Genomic DNA, 23363 nt, shown 5'->3' with positions numbered 1-23363 from the left:
GACCAGGGCAAGCACAACTTCCAAGTAACAATCCTAAAGAAACTCTGCAGCTTTTTAGCTGATTGACCATCCTCTTGTTGGAAATGGACTCTGTCACCCAGCATCCTGTGGTCCCCTGTGTGCTTTTTAAAAGCTAGGAGAACATCATCTCAGAGGCTGAATCTGCATTCCCAGTGGTTTAGATTCTTCACTTGTAAGGATATGTGTACTGGTTAGAATCAAGGTTTTGCCCATGGGGCTGAGAATGACAGTTTCAGACGGGTCAAATTACAAATTAGAAGCCACACCCTCCAAACAACTGCATAGGGAAGAATCTTTCCAGAATGTCAGCATCTCCTAAACAGATATTGACTTGCTTATATTGCCTTACACAGGCACAGGCAGAGCTCATAGTCCAAATCAGATAGTGGTTTGATACTCCACTGTGTTTCATGGGCCTCTCATCTGGATTTGTTTTTCCAAAGCACTTCTATGCCAGAAAGATATTCAGATGTCCTCAATAATCAAACCAAAATTTACCCCCCCTTAATTCCCATAAAGCCTAGCATAGTTTGATAAATGTGTGAGCCAAGAAGTTTTGGCCCTTCCAGTTAGAGACTTTATTGTTTCCTCCAATGCGACTGAAATGCCACCGCCTCTGCCCTGGAGGGGACATATAAATGCCACCATAAGCTCTAGGACCCTAGGAATTTTGGCCTTGAATATCTGAATGAGAAGAAAAATATGATCCATACAATCAGACACTTGGGAGAAGGATAAGAATGTGATGCAGTAAGTATATAAATGAATTTATTCTTGGTAAAATGTGCTCAACAGCACAGTGCTCCAAGGGGTTATTTGATACTGTAAGGGAAAAGCAGCATTATGGGAGGCCAGGTGCAACAGAGCACGCAACTGCAGTGTCTCTGGGGTGAATGATCAGTGTCTGATTTCCAGTGAGAAGACTGGGCTGAGTAAGGAGTATCTGTGTCAGAGAATGAACTTTCTTAGAGACGAGTCACAATGGTCCCCTCAACACACCCAGCTCAGGGCAGAACCTCAGTGAGTCAGCCTGATCTGTTTTGCTTTGCACTTTTCCTTCCCAGTGCCCTCTGGGCTCATGTTTTCAAGACCAAATTAATAAATAAGTGCCATGGATGCTTCTAGATCATTTGCTGTAGTGTCTGTATCGATCTCTAATGCACAGACATTACATAATTCTTTCTGTGAACAATTTTTCTAATGCTTCAGGGCTGTTACTTGCCAATATTCACTACAAGGACATTTTTTAGGTCTCAGATGTGGCTGGTTTCACAGCTTCCCGGCAGTCTGAGGTATCAGTGGAAGAATTTGTGCTCAGCAGCACACAATGCAGAGCCGTGTGCCCTGCAGAGCCAGGGCACATGATGTGAAGAATGCCTGCAGTGCACAGGGGCTGTGAGTGCAGGAGTGTGGGCTGCTCAGGCATCCTGCCACTGCCAGCATTCCCCAGTGCCCGCCAGCCTCTGATCCACTGCTGCACAGTCCGAGCTAAAACAAGAGAGAGCTGTTCATCATTCTTTTATTGCGCTAATTGTTACAAATATAAGGATCATTGACACTTATTTCAGTGTGATTTGCTGCAGGGACAAACTGTCCTCTTGTCTGTACAATATAAGCTTTGATGTGTAACACTTTTCAAACTGAAAACACATATTTATACCTAATCTAAATGGAAGAATCAGGAAAAAAATGACGGGTTATTTTGCAAGGATGTCACAGCTGTACCAGCTGAGTCTGCCTTTCCAGGAATGATGGTAGCCATTTCAGTTCAGGATTAAGATCTGAATCTTCCCGAGAACTCTAGGAAGTGACTAGTCACTTGAAGGGAGTTCTGGACAGGCATTTTTTAAAGAAATAGAAAATAGGAGACAGTCCACATGATGACTCACCTGCTTTAAGAAAAGTCATTGTAGATGGGAAAAGGGAGTCAGGGGCTACAGTCACACGGCCTCAGCTGGTCATTTCAGAGGAGTGACTGAGCATAAAATCATCCTGTAAGGCATTGGTGGATGTTTGTTGTGTGGGGATTGGGAAAGTCTTGATAGCAGCTGTCAAAAGTAAGGGAGACCAAGAATTTTGTATCTTGAAGACAGAATAATCCAGATATATAGCATGACTTACAGAAAAAAAATCGGAGAAATTATGTTTTATGGACTTAAGAAAAATGCACATCTGGAAACCTTGAGTGTGTGAGTGTGGCCAAGTCACAGTTTCTAAGTGCTGTGCAAGGTGGCTGGGTGCGATGAGGCAGTGATTTTACTCCTGGCTGAGCTCTAATGGAAGTGACAAGCTGTATTACTGTAGCTCTTTGGGACAGGGCAAAGTTCTGCCTCTGGTTCTGCCCTCTATGATATTTTGTAGCTCCAGGCAGTAAAAGTCCTTGTGTGCCTCTATGAAGTCTTGTAGTATTAAATGGATGACTTCATGGGTGTGGATAAGCAATGATAGCCAAGAGGCATCACTAAAGATGTTTCAGGTGCTTAGGTCAGACCTGCCCATCCAGCAGTGGCTCATCAGGATAATAACAGTGAGACGTGCAAGCTGCTTTCCATGCAGGCAAAGGTCAGCGTTTGGTAAGTTCCAATTCTTGATATGATATTTAAAACCATAGCCTTTAGTACGTGTGCTACTGCCAACTTCAGCTCTGCTTCTTTTCTACTCCTTAAAAACTCGTGGCCTTCAAATCCACCAAATGGTGTGTGATATGTCTAATGTTGTCTAAATGCCAATGCACCCACTAGAATTATTTATTCTTTTTCTGCTGTGAGATAAGAAGTAATAGGAGAGCAAAGCAGGCTTTAACTTTAAAAGGGTATTAAAAAAACTTTATTTAAACAGAACTCAGTGTCTCACGTTGTTCTCCCCACGTGTACTCACCCCTTCCCTTTTCTGATTCGGGAGAGAACTGGTGTTCGCCAGTCTCTCTGTTCTCAAGCTTTATCAATTAAAACAGTCTTTATAGAGTTCTGCGGCGCCGAGAGGTCGGTCTCATCCAGGCTCTGAGCGGAGAGATCGCTCGCCGTGTCTCTCGCTGCTGGTTACGTGGTCTCTGCCGGCACCGTACGAGCCGTGCCAGCTGCTGGCTTCACTCAGCGCCTGCCTCCATGCGGGGCGCCAAACAAGAAAAGCTGCTGCTGGTGGTTTTGTCCTTCCGGCCGCAGCACAGCTGGCTAAAAAACTGGCTGAGCAAACCAAGTCCATCGCGAGTGGTGCCGAGGCAGTCCCGGCCATGCGCCCGCTCCCGGCCGCGGCTGCTCCTCTCGGCGCTGGGCCTGGCTGCGTGATTGCTCCCGGTGCCGGTGTATCCCCGGCCGGCATAGACCGGAGGGCTCTCCCGGGAAGGGGCCAGCCCCGCAGCACAGCCCGGCCCAGGGTGACCGGTTCGAAGGCCGAGAGCTGAGAGAGCTTTTCCCGGGCTTTGCTTGACTTTCCACGTGTGTGTTCGCAGAGGCGTATCCAGCTCCCTAGTTGATTTAACAGGTTGTCAATATTCAAACTGGCCACTGATTGGCCCTGTCAGGCATGGAGGAAGCTGCTAGCAGCTTCTTCTCCGCTCACTAAATGTCCGTCAATGCAAAACCAGCACAGACGGATTATGCCCTATGACAGTGCATAAGCCTCTGCGTGCACTGCGTATTTCATTAGCTGAGCTAGTGTCTGTTACCCAGTTTCTGGTTTCTGTGCTTATCAGGTGTGGCTCCAGAACATGTCCTGGCACACAAGTAGTGCTGTTGGCACTTGGGTATGATGACAGAAAATAATCTTGCTGAGGAGTGGGAGGCCCTCCGCAGCCTAAATTCAAGTTTAATTTCTTGATTTGTTCCTATGATCATGCCACCCCTCTGGTAGCATTTGTAATGAGAATGAAAGAATTGATCTCTTGCTTTTTAAGTTAAAATTCAGGTCATTTCAGATAAGGTTCTCCTTTTGCATTAGAGCAGTTAGCTCAGAAAATCCTGAAGAATTTTCTGTGTTTGAAGTTAATGAATTGTCTAGAAATAGGTATTTGCAAACAGGATTAGGGATTTTCCTTCTTAACGGAAAACAAAGAAATATTTTTGTGTTTATCAAAGTCCTACCACTGAAGTGCAGCACATGTGTGATGCTGCCACGGCAGCCTGCTTATTGTAGTTGTCTACTACAAAAATAGAACAGGAATCTCTGTTTTTCCCATTAGAGGGTCTCTCCTATCTTTAGCAGTGTGTTTGTTAATGATTTGAGGCCAAGTTATGAAGTAGCTCAACTTCCAATGACTTATTAACCTAAAATTACTTAGTTATGAATCATGCAAGGAGCAGAAGTGTAATAAAGCCTGTAAAGACTCCAGGATCACCACATTTCCTGCCTGTTCTAAAGAAATTATCGTTACCCTTTCACTCAAGAAGTGAAATAGTATTACCAAGTTGTGACTTGTTCATAGATTTCCAGGGCATGCAAACTATGCTGGTTATAAAAGACAAAAAATAATTGTCTCTGCGCATTGATTATTTAATTTCTATTAAAGGCATCAAAGCCTTCTGTTTCTTGGAGTTGACAGTAAAGTAGTTCCTGCTCTGTGGTCCTGAAGACATGTTTCTCCTCCCCATACCTGTTCCCAGCCTGAGCAGTCCTTCCCAGGTAATTTTGTGTGACTCAGATGAGGTCAAAACTTGTCCATTGGTAGGAAGAGTTCAAGGGTGAGAGAGAAAACTAGAAACAAACCAGAGCCACATTGCCCAGGCCAAGGTAAGGACCAACACACCTGGTTTTACTGGAAATGAGAACTTTAGTTTTTTATTACAATTAGAGGTTTCATTGCTTTATTTTGTTAATTTCTTTCTGAGACATCTTTGCATGAATCTAAGTACTTTAATAATTGGGTTTTCAAAACTTGGTTATAAACCTAAAAAAAAAAAAAAAAAAAAAAAAAAAAGCTATCCCTAGAAACCTGAGGTTTTGTTTGTTTTTTCAGTTGAAAAGTTTAGGGTCAGGATGAAGTGTGATTTATCCTTGGGTGTTAGGGGGGAGGGGTAACATCACATTTTGCTGTTGTAAGCCAATAGTGTGGTCTTCAGTCATAAAAATACTCAGGTACCTCCTGGTGCCCAACAGTTTCACGGTGTGAGTGTCCAGCAGGGCAGCAGACTTGTCAAAAACAGATATTTGATATTATCTTGGGTTAGAGATTTGAAGAGGTCAGGCTGCTAGTGCTCTCTGCTCCAGCTCTCTGCTCCCAGAGCATCAGGCTCCCAGATACTCAAGTTTCTGAAGCTGGGACAGGAAAAATCAAACCTCTGGTTTTACAGCACTTAGGAAGCTGTGTGGATTTGTGCTTAACTGTCCCAGCTGAGATGGAGCAGCTCCAGAGACTGAGCTTGGCATGAAGCTCCAAGCCCCAGCACGGAGCTTCTGTGCTGTTGTGAACTGAGTAAAAAAACCCTGCATGTTGCTTCCCTCCTGTTTTGAGTGATTCTTAATGTTGTAAATACCAACTAAATCCTTGTGTCAATATTTTCAAAGTGCAAAGCCAGAAACTACAAGACAAACTTTAATCCCAAATGCGAGGCTTACTGTGGTGTGTCTTTGGCAGTGTATGCCTCTGATAGACAGGATAGGATGTGATCAGGAATCAAATATTTGAGTATGTGAGTCTGTTCTGCCTCTCCCTAACATCAAATTATATAAAGCAAAAGTAACTTGATATAAATCAGTGCAATAAAATGGTTGTGACGGCAAATTCAGGTTTGGCATTTTTCATGCTCTTTTTTGTGGCCCAGTAACTTCTTGTTTTGGGGTTGATCTAATAGATGAATTATTTGCCGGAAACAGGTGGGCAAACAGTAGGAACTGAGAAGGTGTGTCTTGGTTCAATTCTTTTTTCTAGCTTAAGCATGTGCTTATGCAATTTACTGCTGAGCAATTAAAGTAAGAGGCAATGCTTTCCTTCTTACAGATGCAACTCTTGCCCAGTAATATTCATAAGGGTATTATACACTTCAGCAAAAATAACTGTGTGGGGTTAAGGGATCAAGCTGTGCTGTCACAATTTGTCATAATGTTCTAAATCTGTATGTCTACACTGGGACACAATCTGATGGACTGTACCAGTTATTCACCCAAACACTGAAGATGGGAAAGCATACTTTACCCAATTGATTAGGAAACAGAGGAGGCTAAAGCCTAACGAGTGCTTTGGGCACAGGATGTTTCACGGTGTGTCACCAGATGATTCCAGGGAGTCGTCAGGTTGCCTCCCTTTGTAAAGTTAGTGACTAAAGTGTTAACCGGAGCCTCCTGGAGGTGGAACCGTGACTAGGGGCGGGCTCCTGTCAGCGCTCGGAGAAAGGAAAGTGGTAGGTAAATATTCCCGACGTGCACCGAGGTGCGGGGAGTGTCCTGGGCTTCCAGCATTCCCAGTTTGTTAAGCAAAATAGTAATTAAGAGCTCTGTGGGTCCCGTGCAGCAGCAGAGGTGGCTGTCCGCCAGGGTCATGTTGCCATGCCTCTTCCAGGGCTCAGGGAAAGGTATGTGAAACTCCTCCTGTGCTTCTCCTGCTCGGATCGCACGCCCAGGTAAGTGCAAAGGAAGGCTGGAGCTGTTCTGCTCGCTGTGTAAACTGCGGTATCGGGGGAAGCAAGGTCCTTCGCAGCCACCCGGAACTCCGGTCACACTCCTCTGGGGTCATTTGGGTGCCGGAGGGAAGGAGAAATGCCTGCTCAGAAATGCCTCACAGAAGTTCCTCAGCGGTTTGTGAGAGTCAGCTGAGATGAAGCGGGCGGCAGCAGGTAGTGCTGCTGCTCGGCGTGCCCGTGGCCACCAGCCCGCAGTGCCCTTCATTCAGGACGGGTGTGATTTAGAAGTGACATCGGTGACCTTGTGCGCTCTTTTCGACGGCTAAAAACAGCCTGTGCCGGTCGGCTGCCAAAAGTCACTTCTGCTCCTAAAATGGGGTAACAGTGTTTGAAAGGGATGTGTGCGAGTCGCGCTCCAGCAGTGCCTGAGAGGAAGGAGTGTGTGCGTTTCCTGCGTTGTGCCCGGGAAAGTTAAGGGGCCATATTCACATAAACCAACTTATGGCTGTTTTTGTCACATCCCATTCCGAGCCTGCCTTAACAGAGGGGTTATGCTGTGATTTCTACTCAAGGAGTGCTTTTAATGCTCTGTACTGAACAGCTAACTATTAAAATAAGGTATGAAGAAATCTGAAAGCCCAAGAAAAAACCAAAGCCCTTTTTTTTCAGTGGGGAAAACACACTTGTTCAGAGTAAGTACTTTTTTTTAATTACCACCTTTTTCTTTGATGGTAGGGACATCTAGCATAAACAAAAAGAACAAAAAAAGGGAACATGAAGTCCCATAACTAGAGTATGTGGCTAGTAAAGTTATTCTGCTGATACAGAGTTTATCTCTCTGAACAAATCTTAAATTCATCTTTATAGAAACCAGTCATGATTGAAAAATTTGCTGAATACCAGACCCTTGTGAGTTTAGAAGGTGACTCAGCTGGATATGGTGGTGTGCCTTATGGTACAAAGCTTTGTGCTGTGCAAAATATTCCATGTGTGTAGTTGATAGGTGCGTTAACAGTCAGCTGAGCCTTGTGTTTTCTATAAAAGAAATGAAAGAAGTTCACCCTATCCTGACTTCCTGTGGGTTTGGAAGAGCTTTGGGAAGCACTGGGTCAAAATACCTAGGAACCTTTGCTGAGGCTTGGGGTTTTAGTTTCTCTAGCACTGGCAGAGGTTCTGCGTAGCACACTGCACTCTGCAGGCCCTGTCGTAATATATGGATGCACTAGAAAGCACATCCAGGCTGTTACACAAATTGAGGTGCTGCCTTGCTGGTCCTGCTTGGCTCAGTTCTGGATCCTAGGTGTCCCTCTCCTTCCAGTCCTCCTCTGCAGTTTCCTTTTTTTATCCTTGTCTAAAAATCTATGTAGCCATTTGCTTTGTCGTTCCTGCACTCTACTGTCCCTGGTCTGTCCCCTTAAGTAAATGACTTAAATATCACTGTGCTCAATAAAAGGGAGCAAGTCCTCTTATCTGCCTCTGCACTGACACTTGCACTTTTTCTTTGGGGAAAAAACCCTACGTTTCAGGTAACATATGAATCTTACAGACAAGTACAGCTCATTACCTGTGTGAGATTTGTCTTGTGCCCTGATATGTTGATGCTCTTGCAGCTTTGAAATGTGCACTGGTCTGTTTTCCCTTTGCTTTTCCTAGACGCCTCCAATAGTTGCAGTCCTCCTCTAGAGATGCTCAGTTTGCAGCTGGCCCAGTTCTCATTTCCTCCTGACTTTCCTTTTGCTTTCCTTCCTTTCCTTCACTACGTATTTCACGCTTCAGTCAGTCTTCCTGCAAGCATTAGGTTTCTACTTGGTTAAGTCTCAGGCCAGCAATTTAGTCCAGCCAAGATCTCACTTTCTAGGTGTAACCTATCTGAGGAAATTTTGCCCTTTTAGTCCAGTTTAACATAATGGTAAAGACGCCAAGTAAGTCAGGAGATGGCTTTGAATAAATGACACAGGCTTAGCATGATTTGGTTCGTTCAAGTCAAAGGAAGCAATGGAAAAGGTACTTGACTTCTGTTTGCTTCCTCAAAAGGACTACGGGGAAGTGACATGGAAAGCAGCAAGATAGCAGGAGGTGATGGAAAAATCTAACAGCTTTGTGGATTTAGGGAGCGCCAGTGCAAATATCCTGACATCTGTTGTGTCAGGCACTGGTGTTGCGGAAGTCACTGTGTGGTGGCAACCCACAGGTTTAGGGCTTGGTTAGAAAGAGGTTTGCAGCCAGAATGTGCCCATGGGAAGGGTCCAGGGAGAAGAGGTTCATCTCTGGAGTGAGCTGGTGGTGTGGAAGTGTTTGGTACAAGGCTGATAAGCACAGCAGGTCACGTAACTGAGGAAAACATAGTGAGAGTTGTGCTTCTCTGCCAGCCATAGGAGAGAAGGCTTTGTCCTGGATGTTGGGGCTGTGAGGGAGGGAAAGAGAACAATAAAGGCATTGGTGAAAAAATATTCCCATCACCACCCACCCTTCCAGTTATCTTTATTTTCAGCATTTTAATGGCACCCGGCTGATTAAAATCTGTTCAAGGTGTTTAAGGCAAATAATTTACTAGGAGCCATCCACTGCATAGCCAAACACAGTGTTCATCTCTTTTTTGTGTGTGTAAAGGTCACTTCTCTCCATGGGCAGAGATCAGCTTTTTCTTTCAGATGAATCATTTTAAGGCCAAATACTGTAGAAAAGAGTGCAACCACAAGCAGTGAAGCGGTGCTGGAGCTTTCCAGTGTCACTGCTCTACAGTTAGTAGAGATGACTTGGCTATCCACTGCTCTTAACATGTTTCCTGACAGGTGGGAGGAAGCTGAACTGTATGTTCAGTTATTCAGGTGCCAAAGTACATAAACTCCTCTGCATCTGGTAAAAATGGCTTGAAATTACACTGACACAGGCAGCTGCTTCACTTAGAGGTCTTAAGTAAATTGCATAAAATCAGATTTCAGGGTGTGGCCAGTGGTTACTGAAGTGATTTCAGAGGGGTGGTATACAGCAGTGTATTCCTCACACGCAAACTCATGTCTGTACAGAAGTCCCTGGGCTTGTTTGGCTTTCAGGTATGTTTTTGTCTTGATGGATGTCACCCAAAGGACAAAGGAAGTGCTGCTCCTTTCAGTGAGCCCCTGATAGAGCACTGCTAGAAACACCAGCTGTTCAGGTGAAGCTCATTATGGTAGTGCACTCTGGTTTTAGGGGTTATGAAATAACTTCCTGTATATTTTATAGGGTGAAGATCATGGTTTTTATATGCAAAACTTCTCATTTGTCCACATATGTTGTTTTTTAGAAGCTATTTATCTATGATTATGGAAAATTGCTGGCATGTAAAAAAGCGGCTCAGTAGTGCAGTACACAGAGATGAGGTGTTTACTCTTTGCCCAGCCATGATCGTTTCAAACTTGAATGTTCCCTAAATCAGTTTTTGGAAGGCTGCTTGCCACTGGGACTATAGACAATCAACTGCTTTACAGACATCTTTGACCAGGCCCTGTCCAATGCAGTCTGAAATCAGATTCAAGTCAATCCCCTGGCATAAGGGACAATGGACTTTGAGTGCTGTGAGCCAAATTCCTTTGTCATCATGCCCAAATAAGAGAAATGGAAGTGGAATGATCAACTTCCAGTGCAGTCTTTGGTGATGTTACTGCTTTTCATGGGATTCTTTGAGGGTTTTTCCCCACAATGTGTGATGCCACTCGTTCAGTTAACTCCTCAGTCTGCCTTTTATTCTGGTACCTGAGGGTGAGGGAAATGGCTTAGAGTCCATAATTAAGCTTATTGAGGAATTAATTTTTGAAGTCTTGTGGGTCTGGCTTATTGCCTACATAATATGCTCAAATCCCAATGTGGAAATCTGTAAATTGTATTGCTACCTCCCTGAAATTACTGTCTTGTCTCTTTGCTATTCCACTTGCTTTCTTGGTGTGCTGCAGGACACTGCTAATCACCAACACTCCTTCCCTTGCCTAGTTTTAGGAATCTGGATGAGGGTGGTTTGCTGAGTCATGGGATGTTTTGGTGATCCTGGGTAATACTCTCTCCACAGTGGACACATGGATTCTGACCAGTACATGGACTGCTGTCTCAGACTGCTAACAACTCAAGCATAACCCTGGAGTTGAAGTAGTTTTAAAACTGCTTGAGAAAGTCCTGGCAGATGTAGTACTTGGGATTTAAAGTACTGTTATATGCTCAATGGGAGTGGCTTATGGCTTTTTTTATCAGGAGTGGGAAATACTTTGGTACTAAGGCAAAGTGTGAAGTAGTCAAAATATGGTGTAATGAGCCTTCAGCTTGAGTGTCCCCGCCTGTTTCACTTGGCCTACTAAAGCTTTGTGCTTGATTACTATTCCATTTTTTGTAGTGGCAGTAGTGAATGTATTTACTTTTTTTGACCTTTTGCTTAGATTCATCTCTTCCGAGTAAATGCAGAAAGTGACTATGAAGGCACAGCATCTGCCTTCTGTTTTCATCAATGAAGAGAAGTTTGTAACCAGGTAAATTATTAAAACCCTGAATATTTAATGACTTTGCTGCTTTCTTTCAACTTATTCCACATTTATTCCTTGGCAGAGGGTCGTGTAGGGAGCTGAGTCTGTAGCAACAGCAATCCATACCATTTAGTTAGTTTAACCTGTCTACAGAACAGTTGACCTTTTCATGGAATTAAAAGAATAAAGCATTAAACCTTTGGGTGTGTGGTTTTCGTTCTGTAAGGAGAACAGCCCTTTTACAGGATTCTGAAATAAAATTACAAGTTAAGGAAGAAGACCTTCCTGTCTTGGAAATCTGTTGGAATTGACCGTAAGTTCCAGAGTTGAGCTCTGCTTGTCTGCAGCTTGGAGTTTGGCAGCCCTGGATTGCGGGGTATCTGTGCAGAAAGACTTCTGGGGTGCTAGCTCTCTGCTGTGGTCAGAGAGAAGTGACCTACTTGTAAAAAAAGCTTAGAATCACAGTCTGTCATTTGTGGGATGCTTTTCCACAGTTCAGTCTCCCTGGGAGGAATTTTTCCTACTGCTGCACCAAACTCTGAGCCACCTGGCATTTACCTCCATCCCCTTTCTTACAGGATTGTTTTTCCCCTGTTGACAAGAGCACAGGAGCTGGAAGAAAGGCTTCTCTTCACTCTTCATTTCCATGGCTCTTGGTCTTCCCATGGGAAAGAAACTACCTGTAGACTCAACCTGGGATGGGGTCTGCAATGAAACCCATTATTGTGCTACAGTAGAGATTTGTTCCTGAATCCTGGTACTTTCCTATGTGGCCTAAGCAATGCTGTTTTCTCCCTTTTCAACAAGGGTGTCAGGGCTTTGCCCAGAGCACACAGGCAGCAGATGCATCACTCCCTTTCTCTTCAAGAGTTGTTCCCTTTATACTGCTGCCAATCTGGGATGCAGTGCTTTTGTGTCAGAGGTGATTAATGTGTGTGAACTTGGCATGCAAAGGTGATTGGAAATGTACCAATTGAACCAGGGGCTTTATTCCCCTATAAACTTGCCTGTTCATGTGATGAAATGTGCATCCCAGTTGAGACCTTTCTGCATGATAGCCATGGTTTACACATCGTTTGTCTTGCAAAAAGGGAAATAAGTGTTTCAGGAACCACTGACGTTCCATATGAACTCAGGCTTGCTTCCATTGCAATTTCCAGACTGTCATCCCTCATCTGTACCTTGAAACTGCTGTTGCACTACTTCTCTTCCAGTTCTATCCTGCAAATCTTGCTGATGGGGCAAGCTTGCTGTTTGGGAATTGCACCATGGCTGGATCAAAAAGCTGACCAAAGCTTGTGGGATGATTTGGCTGGCTGAACTGCTGCGTCTCCAGCATAACTGCCATAAATATTCACAGACTGTGTGTAGGACTTGGGCAGGAGAGGGCACAGGTGAGCTGTTTCCAGAGAGCAGCCTGGCCTCTGTGGTGGTTTACCACTGGGGCACCTGATCTTGCAGTTCCTTTGTATCCTGCTTTTGCTACTGAAGAAAGTGGTGAATCTGCAGTGCATGTTATGTTTTTGGGGTGAGTTGTTCTGCCAGTTACGTGGCTTTGGTTTCTATTAATGGCTGTGTTTGCCTGTTGTCACAAAGCTACTTGCAACACAACAGCTGCTGATTTTCCAGACACCAAAGTCAGCAGAGATCACATCTGTCTCTAGGTTAGGGCAGTAGGAAGATATGTTACAGTAAGACTACTTTTAAAACTAAGTTGGTGCCCATATTCCCTTCTGGGGAAAAAGAAGGAAAATTGTTTTTTTTCTCTTAATATTTCTACTACATAAGGAGAAACAAGTCAGAGGGACCTGCTGTTAATCTCTCCCTCAGGGCTTTTCTTATTGCTTGTGTGGTTTGTCACTGGGTTGCACTAATGCAAGGCTGAAACCTGAAAGATTTACTTACACAAACTTCTGAGGAAGGTAATGGCAAGTTTTTCTAGACAAGGCAAGAAACTGTGTGAAAATCTTGAGATCTTGCGCTGAGAAACAGAATCTGCTTCAGAGATGAACCTTACCCGACCACTTACTGCTATTAGTCTATGATTTTATTTGCCTTTGCAGTCAACATGAACTAAGACTAATAGGCGGGCCTCAGAGTGTGACCCAAGTCCCTCATGTATTTCTAATCTATCTTGAGGGAGCTCACCTTCCCAGCCTCCTACTTGGAAAAGAACTTGTGAATAACAGCTGTCGATAAAATGGTTGCCAAATGCTGTGAAATACAAAGAGACTTGAGTTTGAAGCACCTCTTGAGCAGGATCAGCAGGTCTGTCACAATATCTCTCAGACAGAACTGCCTATCTCCTACTTGCCTGATAATCATGAATTGCATCTGGAGCTTGCCTGTGTACGAGGCCAAGGCGTGCTTAATCTTGCTTACCTGTAGCCAGCATGATCAGAACTGGGCTTGTATCTGATTCTTATCCAAATCTGTTTGCATTCCCTTTTGGTGGGATGGCCTGAATGTGGTCCCTCACAGCTCACGAGACACAAAGAACCTGTAATGAGCTGTTTCAATCCAAAGCAAAGAAGGGGTTTTGCCTCCGGTAGTCTGAGGATTTAAGATCAAAGTAAGTTGAAGTAAAGGTTGAACATTTTTGTTTAGAATCCAGTTGATAAAGCTAGTTTAAAATATTTTTGTGTGTGGAATTGCAGTAATGTAAATTTAAAAATGTACATCCACAGAATTAGCAGGGAATGCAATAAACCTTGAGTTTAGGGGTGCAGCCCTTGTCCTCATGTTACGTGCTCGGTAAAAGCCTAGTTGGTCTTTTCCCTTCTCACCATGGGAAAAGGCTCTCTAAAGCAACAGAACACTCTTCTGTTTATTAAGTGGAGAGGGGAGGGATAGGTGTGCCAGGGAAAGCTTTCCGTGTTCATGCTTTGCATGGCCCTCTGTGCCAAGCAAAGCCTGGACATGTTACCTGCCCTCCTGGCTGTCCCTGGTTCCTCTCTGGTGTTGGGGCAGCTGGGCCCAAGGGAAGGCCACATTCCTGGGGCCTGTCCCCATATTGGGCTGTCAGTTCCTCTGAGGCAGTTTTGTATTTAAAATTGGTGGAGGAGTTGTAATAGTGTTTCTGATGGTACATGAGTTCTGAATAGCTTCAGCAGCTCTCTGAGGAACATGTGGTGCAGAGTTTGCAGGTGCTGTGTGTAAGATCTGTGGGCCTGCTGTTCCAACAGCTCACACAAATGTGGAAATAACAGGCACTAGTTGGAAACAAACCTGGTCTCTTCACACTTCACTGGGAGGCAGGACATGAAACCACTGTAATCATTAGTCCACAAGGAAGAATTTGTACACTTCCATGCAGTTGTTCCCCATGGTTAACCACCTCTGCTGGTGGGAATTGCTTGTTTGAATTACTGTCTGAGTCATCTTTAAATGGTGTGGAGAAGTGTTTCATTCTCAATGGCCTTGAAATACATTTTAATTAATTCTGTCATTGTTCAGCCCTCCATATCCTGAGCTGCAGCTGGCTTTTTGTCTCCATGACTCCTTGCTTGTTTGCAGCAGTTCTGTTTATCTTCCTTTCTCCTCTCAATGAAGATGTGGTGCAAATCTATTCTGTTTCAAGCAGAGGGAAATAGAAATGTTCGACATCCTGTAGGTGTTCGGAGATAAGAAAAGTATCTGCAGCAGTATTAAAACTGAATGGAAGCCATCATGCAGGGAAAACCAAGTGTAGCCTAGTTAAAGTAGCCTGCAACATTGGTGCACGGGGATGTTGTTCTGTTTGCTTCCTCCTCATGACTGCTAGAGAGGTACAAAGTACGAGCTGTTCTGGGGCCGTGTTACTAAGGTCATGTGGGACTAACTAATTAATTTCCTCTGGGTCTTTCAAGAAGCTACTTAGGAGCAACCCAGTAACTTGACAAAACTTTACTCGCAGAAAATGATGTATGGATCATAAATAAACCTATACAAGGATGATGTGGGTAGCACAGTTATGGGGTGTTACCCTGCCACATATCACCTGCATTTTACAGACATGTTAAAAAATATTTTTTCATTATGATCTTTATTCTAGAGAGCAGCTCAGTTCTCTTCTGAAGAATTATAACTCTTACTATTCAGATCAAGAGAATCTACAGCTGACATATAATCAGGTAAGGATTTAGGAGTGAGAAACTCCACTAATCTGGAGATCACAAATTAGTGCTCTCTTCTCACAGCACTGGACTCCAGCACTTGCTGGGTGTTTTTATTGCATGACATATTCCATCTAATATAATAAACCAGAACTGGTTTCCTGAACTGATCAGATCAGCCTGCAGCTTTGGCTGTTTTAGAAATTCCTTAAAACTGAGGTTACACGTTCTCCAAGTAATCTGTTGGAGGGCTGTGTCAGCCGCAGTGATTTCGTTGTATTCCTGTTACTTAGAGAGGAGATAGATTATTATTAGTTGATTATTTTCATTCTGTTATTATGCAGCACTAACTATTTCACTGTTTTTCTCCAGCAAGAAGGAAGCTCACCATTCATTGAAGGAATCCTCTCAGTATTCTGGGGAGTGCGACATGCTATCCGATTAAAAATTCAGGATGAGAAGCAGATACCCTCTTTTGTAACCCTGAAGTCAACAGAGAATGTGGGTTTTTTCCCTAGTAAAAGGTAACGTATGAACTTCCCTAAGGAGGCTAGCATTGCAAGATAGCTCATGTTGTGACTTCAATGGATATGGCTGGCTGCACTGGATATCCCAGATTCCCTAAAGGTCATGATGGTGGCTGGACAGCAGAGCCTTTCAACAGCTTCTGCTGGGCAGAAAGGGGTGTGTTTGTAGTATCTGTGTTTGGCCCTCAGGCTGAGGAGGTGGAAGAGGCTGCTCTTTTTCATGGGGACTGGCTATTCCTATACAAGGACTGGGAAATTGATGTATACAAAAATATCAGAGAAGACCCAAACAAACCCTACATGTTTCCACGTACACCTGATACTGGTAGCCCCTGAAAGGCCTCATGTTGGTGCACACACTGGAGCATGAAGCCAAAATCAGGTAGGTAAGTGCTGAGGGATTGTCTGTCCCAGCTTACATTCCCAGGTATGTGAGGTGTGGAACCATTGCTGCTCAGATGAAGTTCAAGTCAGGGAATGAATACCGGCTTTGTCCGTGCAAAATTTACTCTAAGAACCCCTTAAAATTCCCACAGACCAGCTGTTCCAGCTGCTGCCAATAACATTTTATATCCCATTGTCTTGTACTCAGCTGATGTGGGTACTCAGTGTACTTTTTCTTTGTTTTGAACACTGTTTCTTCAGCCTTGGTTGGTGAATTTGGTGACCTGCATCTGAATCTTGTAATACAGAGGCAGAGCCAACGTTCACCCTGAATGACTCCCTGATAAATTGTGTATTGTGGAGTTTATTTTTCTAATTACTTATTGTCTTGGATTGCATGTGGAACATGTTGGAAGTGGGGATTTAATTCTGCCACCTTTGCAGCTGTGGAGTTCCAGTAAAGTCTTCTTCCCCATCCTTGGCTGTTGAAATTCAGGGATGAATTTTCACAGGAATAACTAGGAAAGAACCTGAACTTCAGGCAGATCTGGCTCTCGGTTTACCCTGACCAGGTCTGCTGGTATGGGGTGCACGTGGCCTGCAGAGCCGTTCTTAAAAAACTTCTGACTGGTGGAAATCTGTATCCTAAAGTAAACATTTAACTCATGATGCCAGAAACGTGGGGCTGCCCTGACATGTTTTAAGGTATGCAGAGCAGCTTGGCTGTCTGATCTTAAATGAACTTGGTAAATGTGTGGAATACAACCAAGATCTTGTTTGGCATGTAAATTGGGGATAGCTGAATATTGTTGGATATATATATAAAATACATATATACACACACACATATGGAACTAATTTTTAATATTGGGCTACAGATTCATTTATTCTCAGTCAGAGCAGTAACTGGCTGAAGACCGTATGCTGAAGAGTTAATGATTTATGGAAATATTGACATGAATATAGTTTTTTCTGAAAGGCTGGATGGAACTTCCTGCTGCCTTTATTAGTGCTGGTTTGGACAGCCTGTGTGTAATTTACGCTGTGTAACAGACCTGTGTTCTGTAACTATTAAACAATATATGTGTTTTGTGTGCCTGCCTGGTAGTCTGAGCGTGATTAATCCAGGGTGTTGATGTGAAACAGATCAGGAATTACTTCAAGTTGTTTAAGTTATGTCCTGGTTGATGTTCAGCAGGTTCTGAAAATTGGATGTGTTACATTTGGGATCCCTGGTCATACCATATTTTAATACCTGATTTTATTATGACTTAAACTAAAATTACCATGCTGAAGCCTGTAGGTTGAGCAGGGATAGGAATGTATTACATGACCACTGGCCACAGGATAAACTGAAATCGCTGAGTTAATGCGAAGCAATCAGTGATAACTACATGTTTGGTCTTTCAGGGGAATGACTCGCTGGGGAGAATTTGATGACCTCTATCACATTAGCGGGGATACACTGAAGTCTACCGAGGAACAGCCAGACCTTGAGCAAAGTTAGTATTGGTGCCTTCATGTTAACAAAAGATTCTGTGTTCTGTGACAGTGCAAAAGGAATCTCACACATCAGACCTTCCCTACCAGCAAAGGGAAATCTCTTTGCTCGGTGTAACACGTACCACAAGCTGGGGAAACACCGCCCTAGGGCTGGTTAGGGCCAACTGTGCTGTGCAGGTGACTTGGTGAACATCCTGCGGGAATAAGCTGTGCTTTGATAAAAGAAATCAATCCCAAGGGAACAAATCAGCAAACTACAACCACTGCAATCAGCCTATTCTTCATTGTATGCCTATGCCTTGTTCCTTTCCTGCTCCACCCTCCCCCCACCTCTCCAAATGATAAATAGTAAATAAAGCCCTTCACCGAGAGCCTCTTTCCTCTACCTCCCAGTTGGCAGGGAGTGGCGAGCAGCTGCACATGATGTGTGGTTTTATTCTGTCCAGGTTATCCATATTACGAAAGTCACACGCTGAAGTCCAGGAGGGAGGAGGAGCTCGACTGTGCCACCCTGCCACGGACCAGCAGTGATGCCACAGCCCTGCGCAAGAGGACCAAGCTCCCCACGATAACCAGGACAGAAGTAGAAACTCACAGGTTCTCAATCAATGGCCACTTCTACAACCATGAGGTAGGAAATTTTAGGCTTGCCTTTGTCACCTCAGGGACAGGGAGCCCTGTCCAGTGAGCCTTCCCTTATGCTCACGCCATGGTGTGACTCCACTTGTTCCCAGACGTCAGTTTTCACTCCAGCTTTTGGATCAGAAACCAAAATAAGAATCAACAGCCAGATGAGAACCAGACAAGTGATAGAACAGTTACTTCGTAAGTTCAAGGTAAGTCTGCTGGCCAGGAGGAAGTGTGGCCGTGTTCTGGAAATGTTCGTTCCGATGTGCACTCCAGCGCTGCGGTAAAGATGAGGAATAACTGGGTGGGGATAGTGCATGGAGTAGCGTGTAAAGAAAACCCACATGGGCAATTTTAAAAATGCATGGGTTGGGTTTATTTTATTAGTGTTTCATGGCCCTCAGAGGCCAGAAAAGTTACACTGGGCGCACGGTGTGCGGCGGTCGGAGAATTGCGGAGCCGCTTCTCTAGACGCCTCGTTCCCGGAGCTGCCAGGGCGGGCAAAGGCCGCGCGTCGTCTGTGGCCGTGCTGCCCTCCCGCGAACTGCGCCGGGAACTGCGCCTGGCGTAAAACGCGAAATAGCGCCAGTGTCTGGGACCTGCTTTCTCTTAGAACCAGGCATATGGAAAGATGCGGAAAGTTAGACTTAAACGTACTGCTCAAGGTCAGTGCCATAGTGTCAGAAAGTACTCCTTTTTTTTTTTTTTTTTCCCCCCCTTGGAATTTCCTTGGAACCGGCTCCCACCAACACGGCTGTGTGTGGTCAAAAATAGCTTTGCTCCTACTACTGCGTATTTCTCAAATATCTTGATTTTGCATGGCTGCTTAGTGTTTAATTTGTACTTTAATGGTCTTAAAATTCCTATTTAACTTGTCTAGAGACTTCACTATTTCAGAATTACTTCATGTAGTTAGTAAGACTTGGGAGTGTCTTGGAAGGAAAACTTAACTTCTAGGAGTAATAAGGAAGGGAATTACAGAGCAGGGTGTAAAGTTGTAGGGAATAAATGGCAAAGTAAATGTTCAGAAGCTCTGCCGTTTGACCTACATGTGATGGGAGAAGTAAGCTATATGAAGTAGTTAAGGATGCTGCAAGGAAACCAGGCAGGAAAGATCTGGGGTTACAGTGTGTTACTGATTTGGGCAGCATGGGAACACAAGGGTTGGGGCTGGCACAAGGGACAGTGAATATGGCAGCACAGCTTCCTGTTTTATCCAGGTCCAGGATCTTTTAACTCTTCTACAAACTGGATCCCTGTCTCAGACCCTGATCCAAATCTCTGAGCTGATACACACAGGGAGAATGTGCTGAGAGGGAAGTGCTGGGAAGATCTGTGAGTCTGAATGGATTTTCTTTTTTTTTCACAGATAGAAAACAGCCCCCATGAATTCGCACTTTATGTTGTCCATGCGTCTGGAGGTAAGCCAGCCACTGCTGCCTGATCACTTCATCTCTAATCATTCTCTGTGTGTGTGTGTGGAATGTGTCCCTTGGAGTAACAGGACTCGTTCAGGCCTCTGTTCTTGTTAATGCACTGTGTGTGTGGTGTGGTATTTTGCCTTCTCAGGGACCCTTCAGAGATGTCTCCTCTGGAAAGGAAAAGCTGAATAATTGTATCCTGGGCCCTTTCAGCTGTCAGCTTTGGATTGCATATGCTGAATTCAAAGTACTCGTTCAGTGGAAAAGGTTTACTTCCATAGCAGTTTTACTTTTTCAGGAAAAGAAAAGCACTCTTACTTTTCCAGGAAAAGGGAGATTTTATCTTTATTAATGGGAACTGAGGGAGAAGATACTATAAAAGGCACAATGTTAGGGACCTGTTAGGTATCTGGTAATTGCACTTGAGTCAGTATGGGATCCGTGTCAGAAAAAAAGGCACATGACTGCAGGTGGTAGATAGAGCCCCTGCGGGATGGTCCATGTTTTATGACATTGCTTATAAATTTCAGAAAAGAAGCAGTTGAGGAGTGGAGATGTTCCCTTGCTGCACAGGCTGCTGCAGGGGCCCTCTGAGAAGATTGCCAAGTTTTTCCTCATGGATGGGGATGTCGAAGAGATTAGCAGTGATGTATGTATATCCTCGCTTCTTATAGTTCATGGAATTTTTCTCAATGGCCATAGTTAGTGCCTTTCTTGTCTTCTCCTTGTTAGGTTGCTCAGTACATTTCATTTCATCTTCCCTTTTTGGAATCGATTCTGCACAGAATAAATGAAGAAGAGAAGCAGGAGATTCAGCAGACAGTTGCAAGGTAAACAGACATAAAATGAGGTGCCACGGAGTCCAGGGCAATCTGTACAATTGTGGCCTGGCTCATGAGGAGAACATATGGATGTAGCAGAGTGCAGATAGAACACTGTGATGGGAAGGCTGAAGGGAGTGGGAGGGTTTGTAATCCTTTCTCTATCCTGTTGCTCTGAAAGATTCCAGAATTACTCACTACACACAGAGTGAGGTCTTCAGAAAATTTGGACCCTCAGGGTAACTTCTCTTTACTTTGTTTGCTGTTTGCTTTCTGAGCCTTTGACTGGTTCCTCAGTTTGTACTTGCTGCTGTGTACTCCCTTGGAAAGAATAAATGCAACACACACGTTACTGTTTTGGTTCTGTAGCATTTAAGCAATATCAGTGCAGATGTCCCTTTAAAACTTGAGGTTAATGACAGGAATCCCCCTGGCAGTAGCTCAAAATGCCCCACAGGTACAAACCAGAAGGGATCCCATATTTGTGAGCCCCTGAGTCCAAGAGCACTAAGAGCCTACAGCAACCATAGATCTGTTACTGGATAATGGGCTGATAATCATGTTGAATCAAAGTGTCCAGAAGATGTTTAGAAAATACCAAACTTGCCTGTGTTGGGAAAATTCTCATTGCCATTTGACCAGCTCATTGGAATTTGGGTTGAAAGTTTGCATTCTCCCTCTCAGGTACGTAAGAGAGAGGAGGCTGATCCAGCAACACCTTCACAGTCGAAGAGTTAAAAAAACAGAGACTACGGTATGATGGGATGGCCCCTTGGGAACACCCAGGAATGGCTCCTCCTGAACGCCTGGGCTGCTGAAGGGCAGTCCTTGCTGGGCTGGGACTGAGGAGTGCTTCAGCCTCAGGGAGCACCAAGTGAGGAGGTCTCTCTTCATCATTAAACAACTGCAACTGCCCTCACTCCTGCGGTGCTGGGGTGCAGGCTGGAACCACCTAAGGAGATGCACTACATCACCCAAACAACAGATGCTGAATCTGGCTTGGAGCTTAGGCAAAAAATCCCCTGAAAAGCCCAAGGATTTGAGTCCTGCTGATGCGTGACCTGGTGCCAAGAGGCTGGTGTAGACAAATACTGCAATAACCAGTGTGCTGATAGAAAGATGCAAATTAGGAACATGGTTATCCCTCTGTTAGAGAAATATTAGCATTAATATATTAGCAGAAAGCTTTTCAGTAGAGCCAAGTGGCAGAAGATATTTGTGTATTTAAGACTGCAGGTAGAATTTGAGTTATAAAATATCCATGCAAGATGCCTGAAATCCACTGGCTTCAGGCTGGTGGATGCTGAAACTGCTTAAGCTTTGAGCTCCTGTTAAAAACCAGAAAAACATAACTAGAAACCCTCCCACTTAGTAACTGCTCAGCTCTTAGCAATGACAGGGAATTTATTGCTGAAATATCTTGTGAACTGCAAAGTAAGAACTGGCTAAACACTGTTGGGTCCTGAAAGGCATCTCAGTGGTTTTTGTAGTTGGAATAAATGATTGTGTTCCTTCGTGCATTTTCTGCTTGAAAGGAAATTGAGAAGTGCTCAGTAAGAGGCCGGGAGTTACAGCCACGGGGGGTTGGGGTCATAGCCTCCCCAGGGACGCAGTTTGGGTCCAGCCCAGCCCCACACAGGGCACAGTAGCCAACTGTTAGATCCTTTCTGGCTGACTTGTGTTGAATGTTAGAGCTCAGATTATAGAGATGTAAATAAAACAAATCTCTGCACAGTTCATTGTCCTCTTGCAGTAGTTGTTTTTACCTGGTATCTGTGGCTTACCTCAGCTGCGTTTGTCTTATGCAGGTAACAAACACTTGAGAGGAAGGAATGTGCAGAACATGTTGCCTAGAAATTGTATGGAGTAAATCAAATTGTAAAACTTTACACTGCCCAAAATCAGGTTACTGGGATGTGAATTCAGAAAGTAAAGGTCAAGGTACTGATAGAAGCTCCTCAGGTTGGAGTAAGTGTGTTATTTCAACATACGGTTTATAATCCTGCCTAGGAAAATGGTTAGGGACAAGGGAGTACAGAGGGCAGAAATAAAAATAATTCTTGGTTAAGAGGTAGGAATTAAATGACAGTTGCCTTCCAGCTGCAAATGAAAGTTCCTTGAAGCAGCAGAGCACGCCTCCAAGTGGAAGTATTGGAATATTAAATAATTTCTTCCACAGCCCATATGGAAAAGAGGTGTTTCCAAGCAGGTTCTCCAATCCTCTTTGTACATCCACTCTTCCTAAAATAAGCCCTTTCTTTCACCATCTAATGTTCAAGACTTGAATCTTTTCCATTTCTCTTGTGTTGCTGAATTGGGACTGAAAACTGCTGGAAGACAGGTCTGGGATAGGACAAGACCTGATGCTGTTGGCCAGGATTTTAGGGTGAGTGAAATGATGCTGTGACTGCTGTGTGGTTGGTTCTCTGTGAATGCTGTGCTGTCTAAATGAACCATTTCTGACAAATACAGACAAGAGCAGGGGAAGAATTTATTCCAGAGTATTATGGGGCATTCAAGGAAACAGCAAGGACAGAGAGGTGGCAGAAGAAATGGGGGTCACTTGAGTTTGGACCCGAAGCCATTAATCACAGAAACAGTGATTATAGTCTATATCTTACCTGAATTTGTACGTTTCCCTGGTGACCAGGTGCTTCAGCAGTCGCTGTCCTGTCCTTTCTGTGACATTTTAATTTTTTTTTCTTTCTCACCTTATTTGAGGTGCCCAAGATAATCTTTCTCTGTTTAAAGGCAATATTACAACAAGCCAGAGCAGCCTGTATTGGTGAGTTCACACGATTGTAGTTCAACGCCAGCATTACAAAAATAATTATTCAGTGATTGAAAAGTAATTTACAAGTTGCTACAAGCAGATTTTGTCTAATTTCATCTCATTTGCACTTACACTCCATAAGCTTAGGATTTAA

The 23363-nt window shown here is 44.1% G+C and overlaps 1 protein-coding gene across 6 annotated transcripts; it reads left to right on the top strand.

Moving 5' to 3' along the window:
* The first annotated feature begins 475 nt into the window (after nucleotides 1-475).
* On the top strand, nucleotides 476-22170 carry RASSF6 (Ras association domain family member 6). Of its 6 annotated transcripts, none has more exons than XM_066186722.1 (11): nucleotides 476-771; nucleotides 10976-11065; nucleotides 15093-15171; nucleotides 15526-15677; nucleotides 17475-17566; nucleotides 18014-18198; nucleotides 18302-18403; nucleotides 19564-19615; nucleotides 20146-20264; nucleotides 20348-20445; nucleotides 21121-22170. In XM_066186722.1, exons 2-11 carry the CDS (start codon nucleotides 10995-10997, stop codon nucleotides 21194-21196), a joined length of 1026 nt encoding a protein of 341 aa, XP_066042819.1. In that variant the 5' UTR covers nucleotides 476-771; nucleotides 10976-10994; the 3' UTR covers nucleotides 21197-22170. The 6 variants fall into 6 exon arrangements, with proteins under 6 accessions (XP_066042819.1, XP_066042821.1, XP_066042818.1 ...); XM_066186721.1 differs by lacking the exon at nucleotides 476-771 and adding an exon at nucleotides 2469-2594; XM_066186720.1 differs by lacking the exon at nucleotides 476-771 and adding an exon at nucleotides 6488-6572.
* The last annotated feature ends 1193 nt before the right edge of the window (nucleotides 22171-23363 follow it).

This window comes from Chamaea fasciata, unplaced genomic scaffold, assembly GCF_029207755.1.
Source record: "Chamaea fasciata isolate MVZ Bird 193981 ecotype frontalis unplaced genomic scaffold, bChaFas1.0.hap1 SCAF_6, whole genome shotgun sequence".
Taxonomy (NCBI): domain Eukaryota; kingdom Metazoa; phylum Chordata; class Aves; order Passeriformes; family Sylviidae; genus Chamaea; species Chamaea fasciata.
Note: the sequence above shows the minus strand (reverse complement) of the source record. Positions and strands in the feature narration are given on the sequence as shown.

What these genes read in the sequence shown, in the direction of transcription:
- RASSF6 (XM_066186718.1), top strand. Translation starts at nt 6,499, where the DNA reads ATGCCTCTTCCAGGGCTCAGGGAAAGGTATGTGAAACTCCTCCTGTGC. An exon ending in TACAGCTGACATATAATCAG is followed by an intron (nt 15,172 to 15,525) that starts GTAAGGATTTAG and finishes GTTTTTCTCCAG; the next exon opens with CAAGAAGGAAGCTCACCATT. An exon ending in TGTTGTCCATGCGTCTGGAG is followed by an intron (nt 19,616 to 20,145) that starts GTAAGCCAGCCA and finishes TATAAATTTCAG; the next exon opens with AAAAGAAGCAGTTGAGGAGT.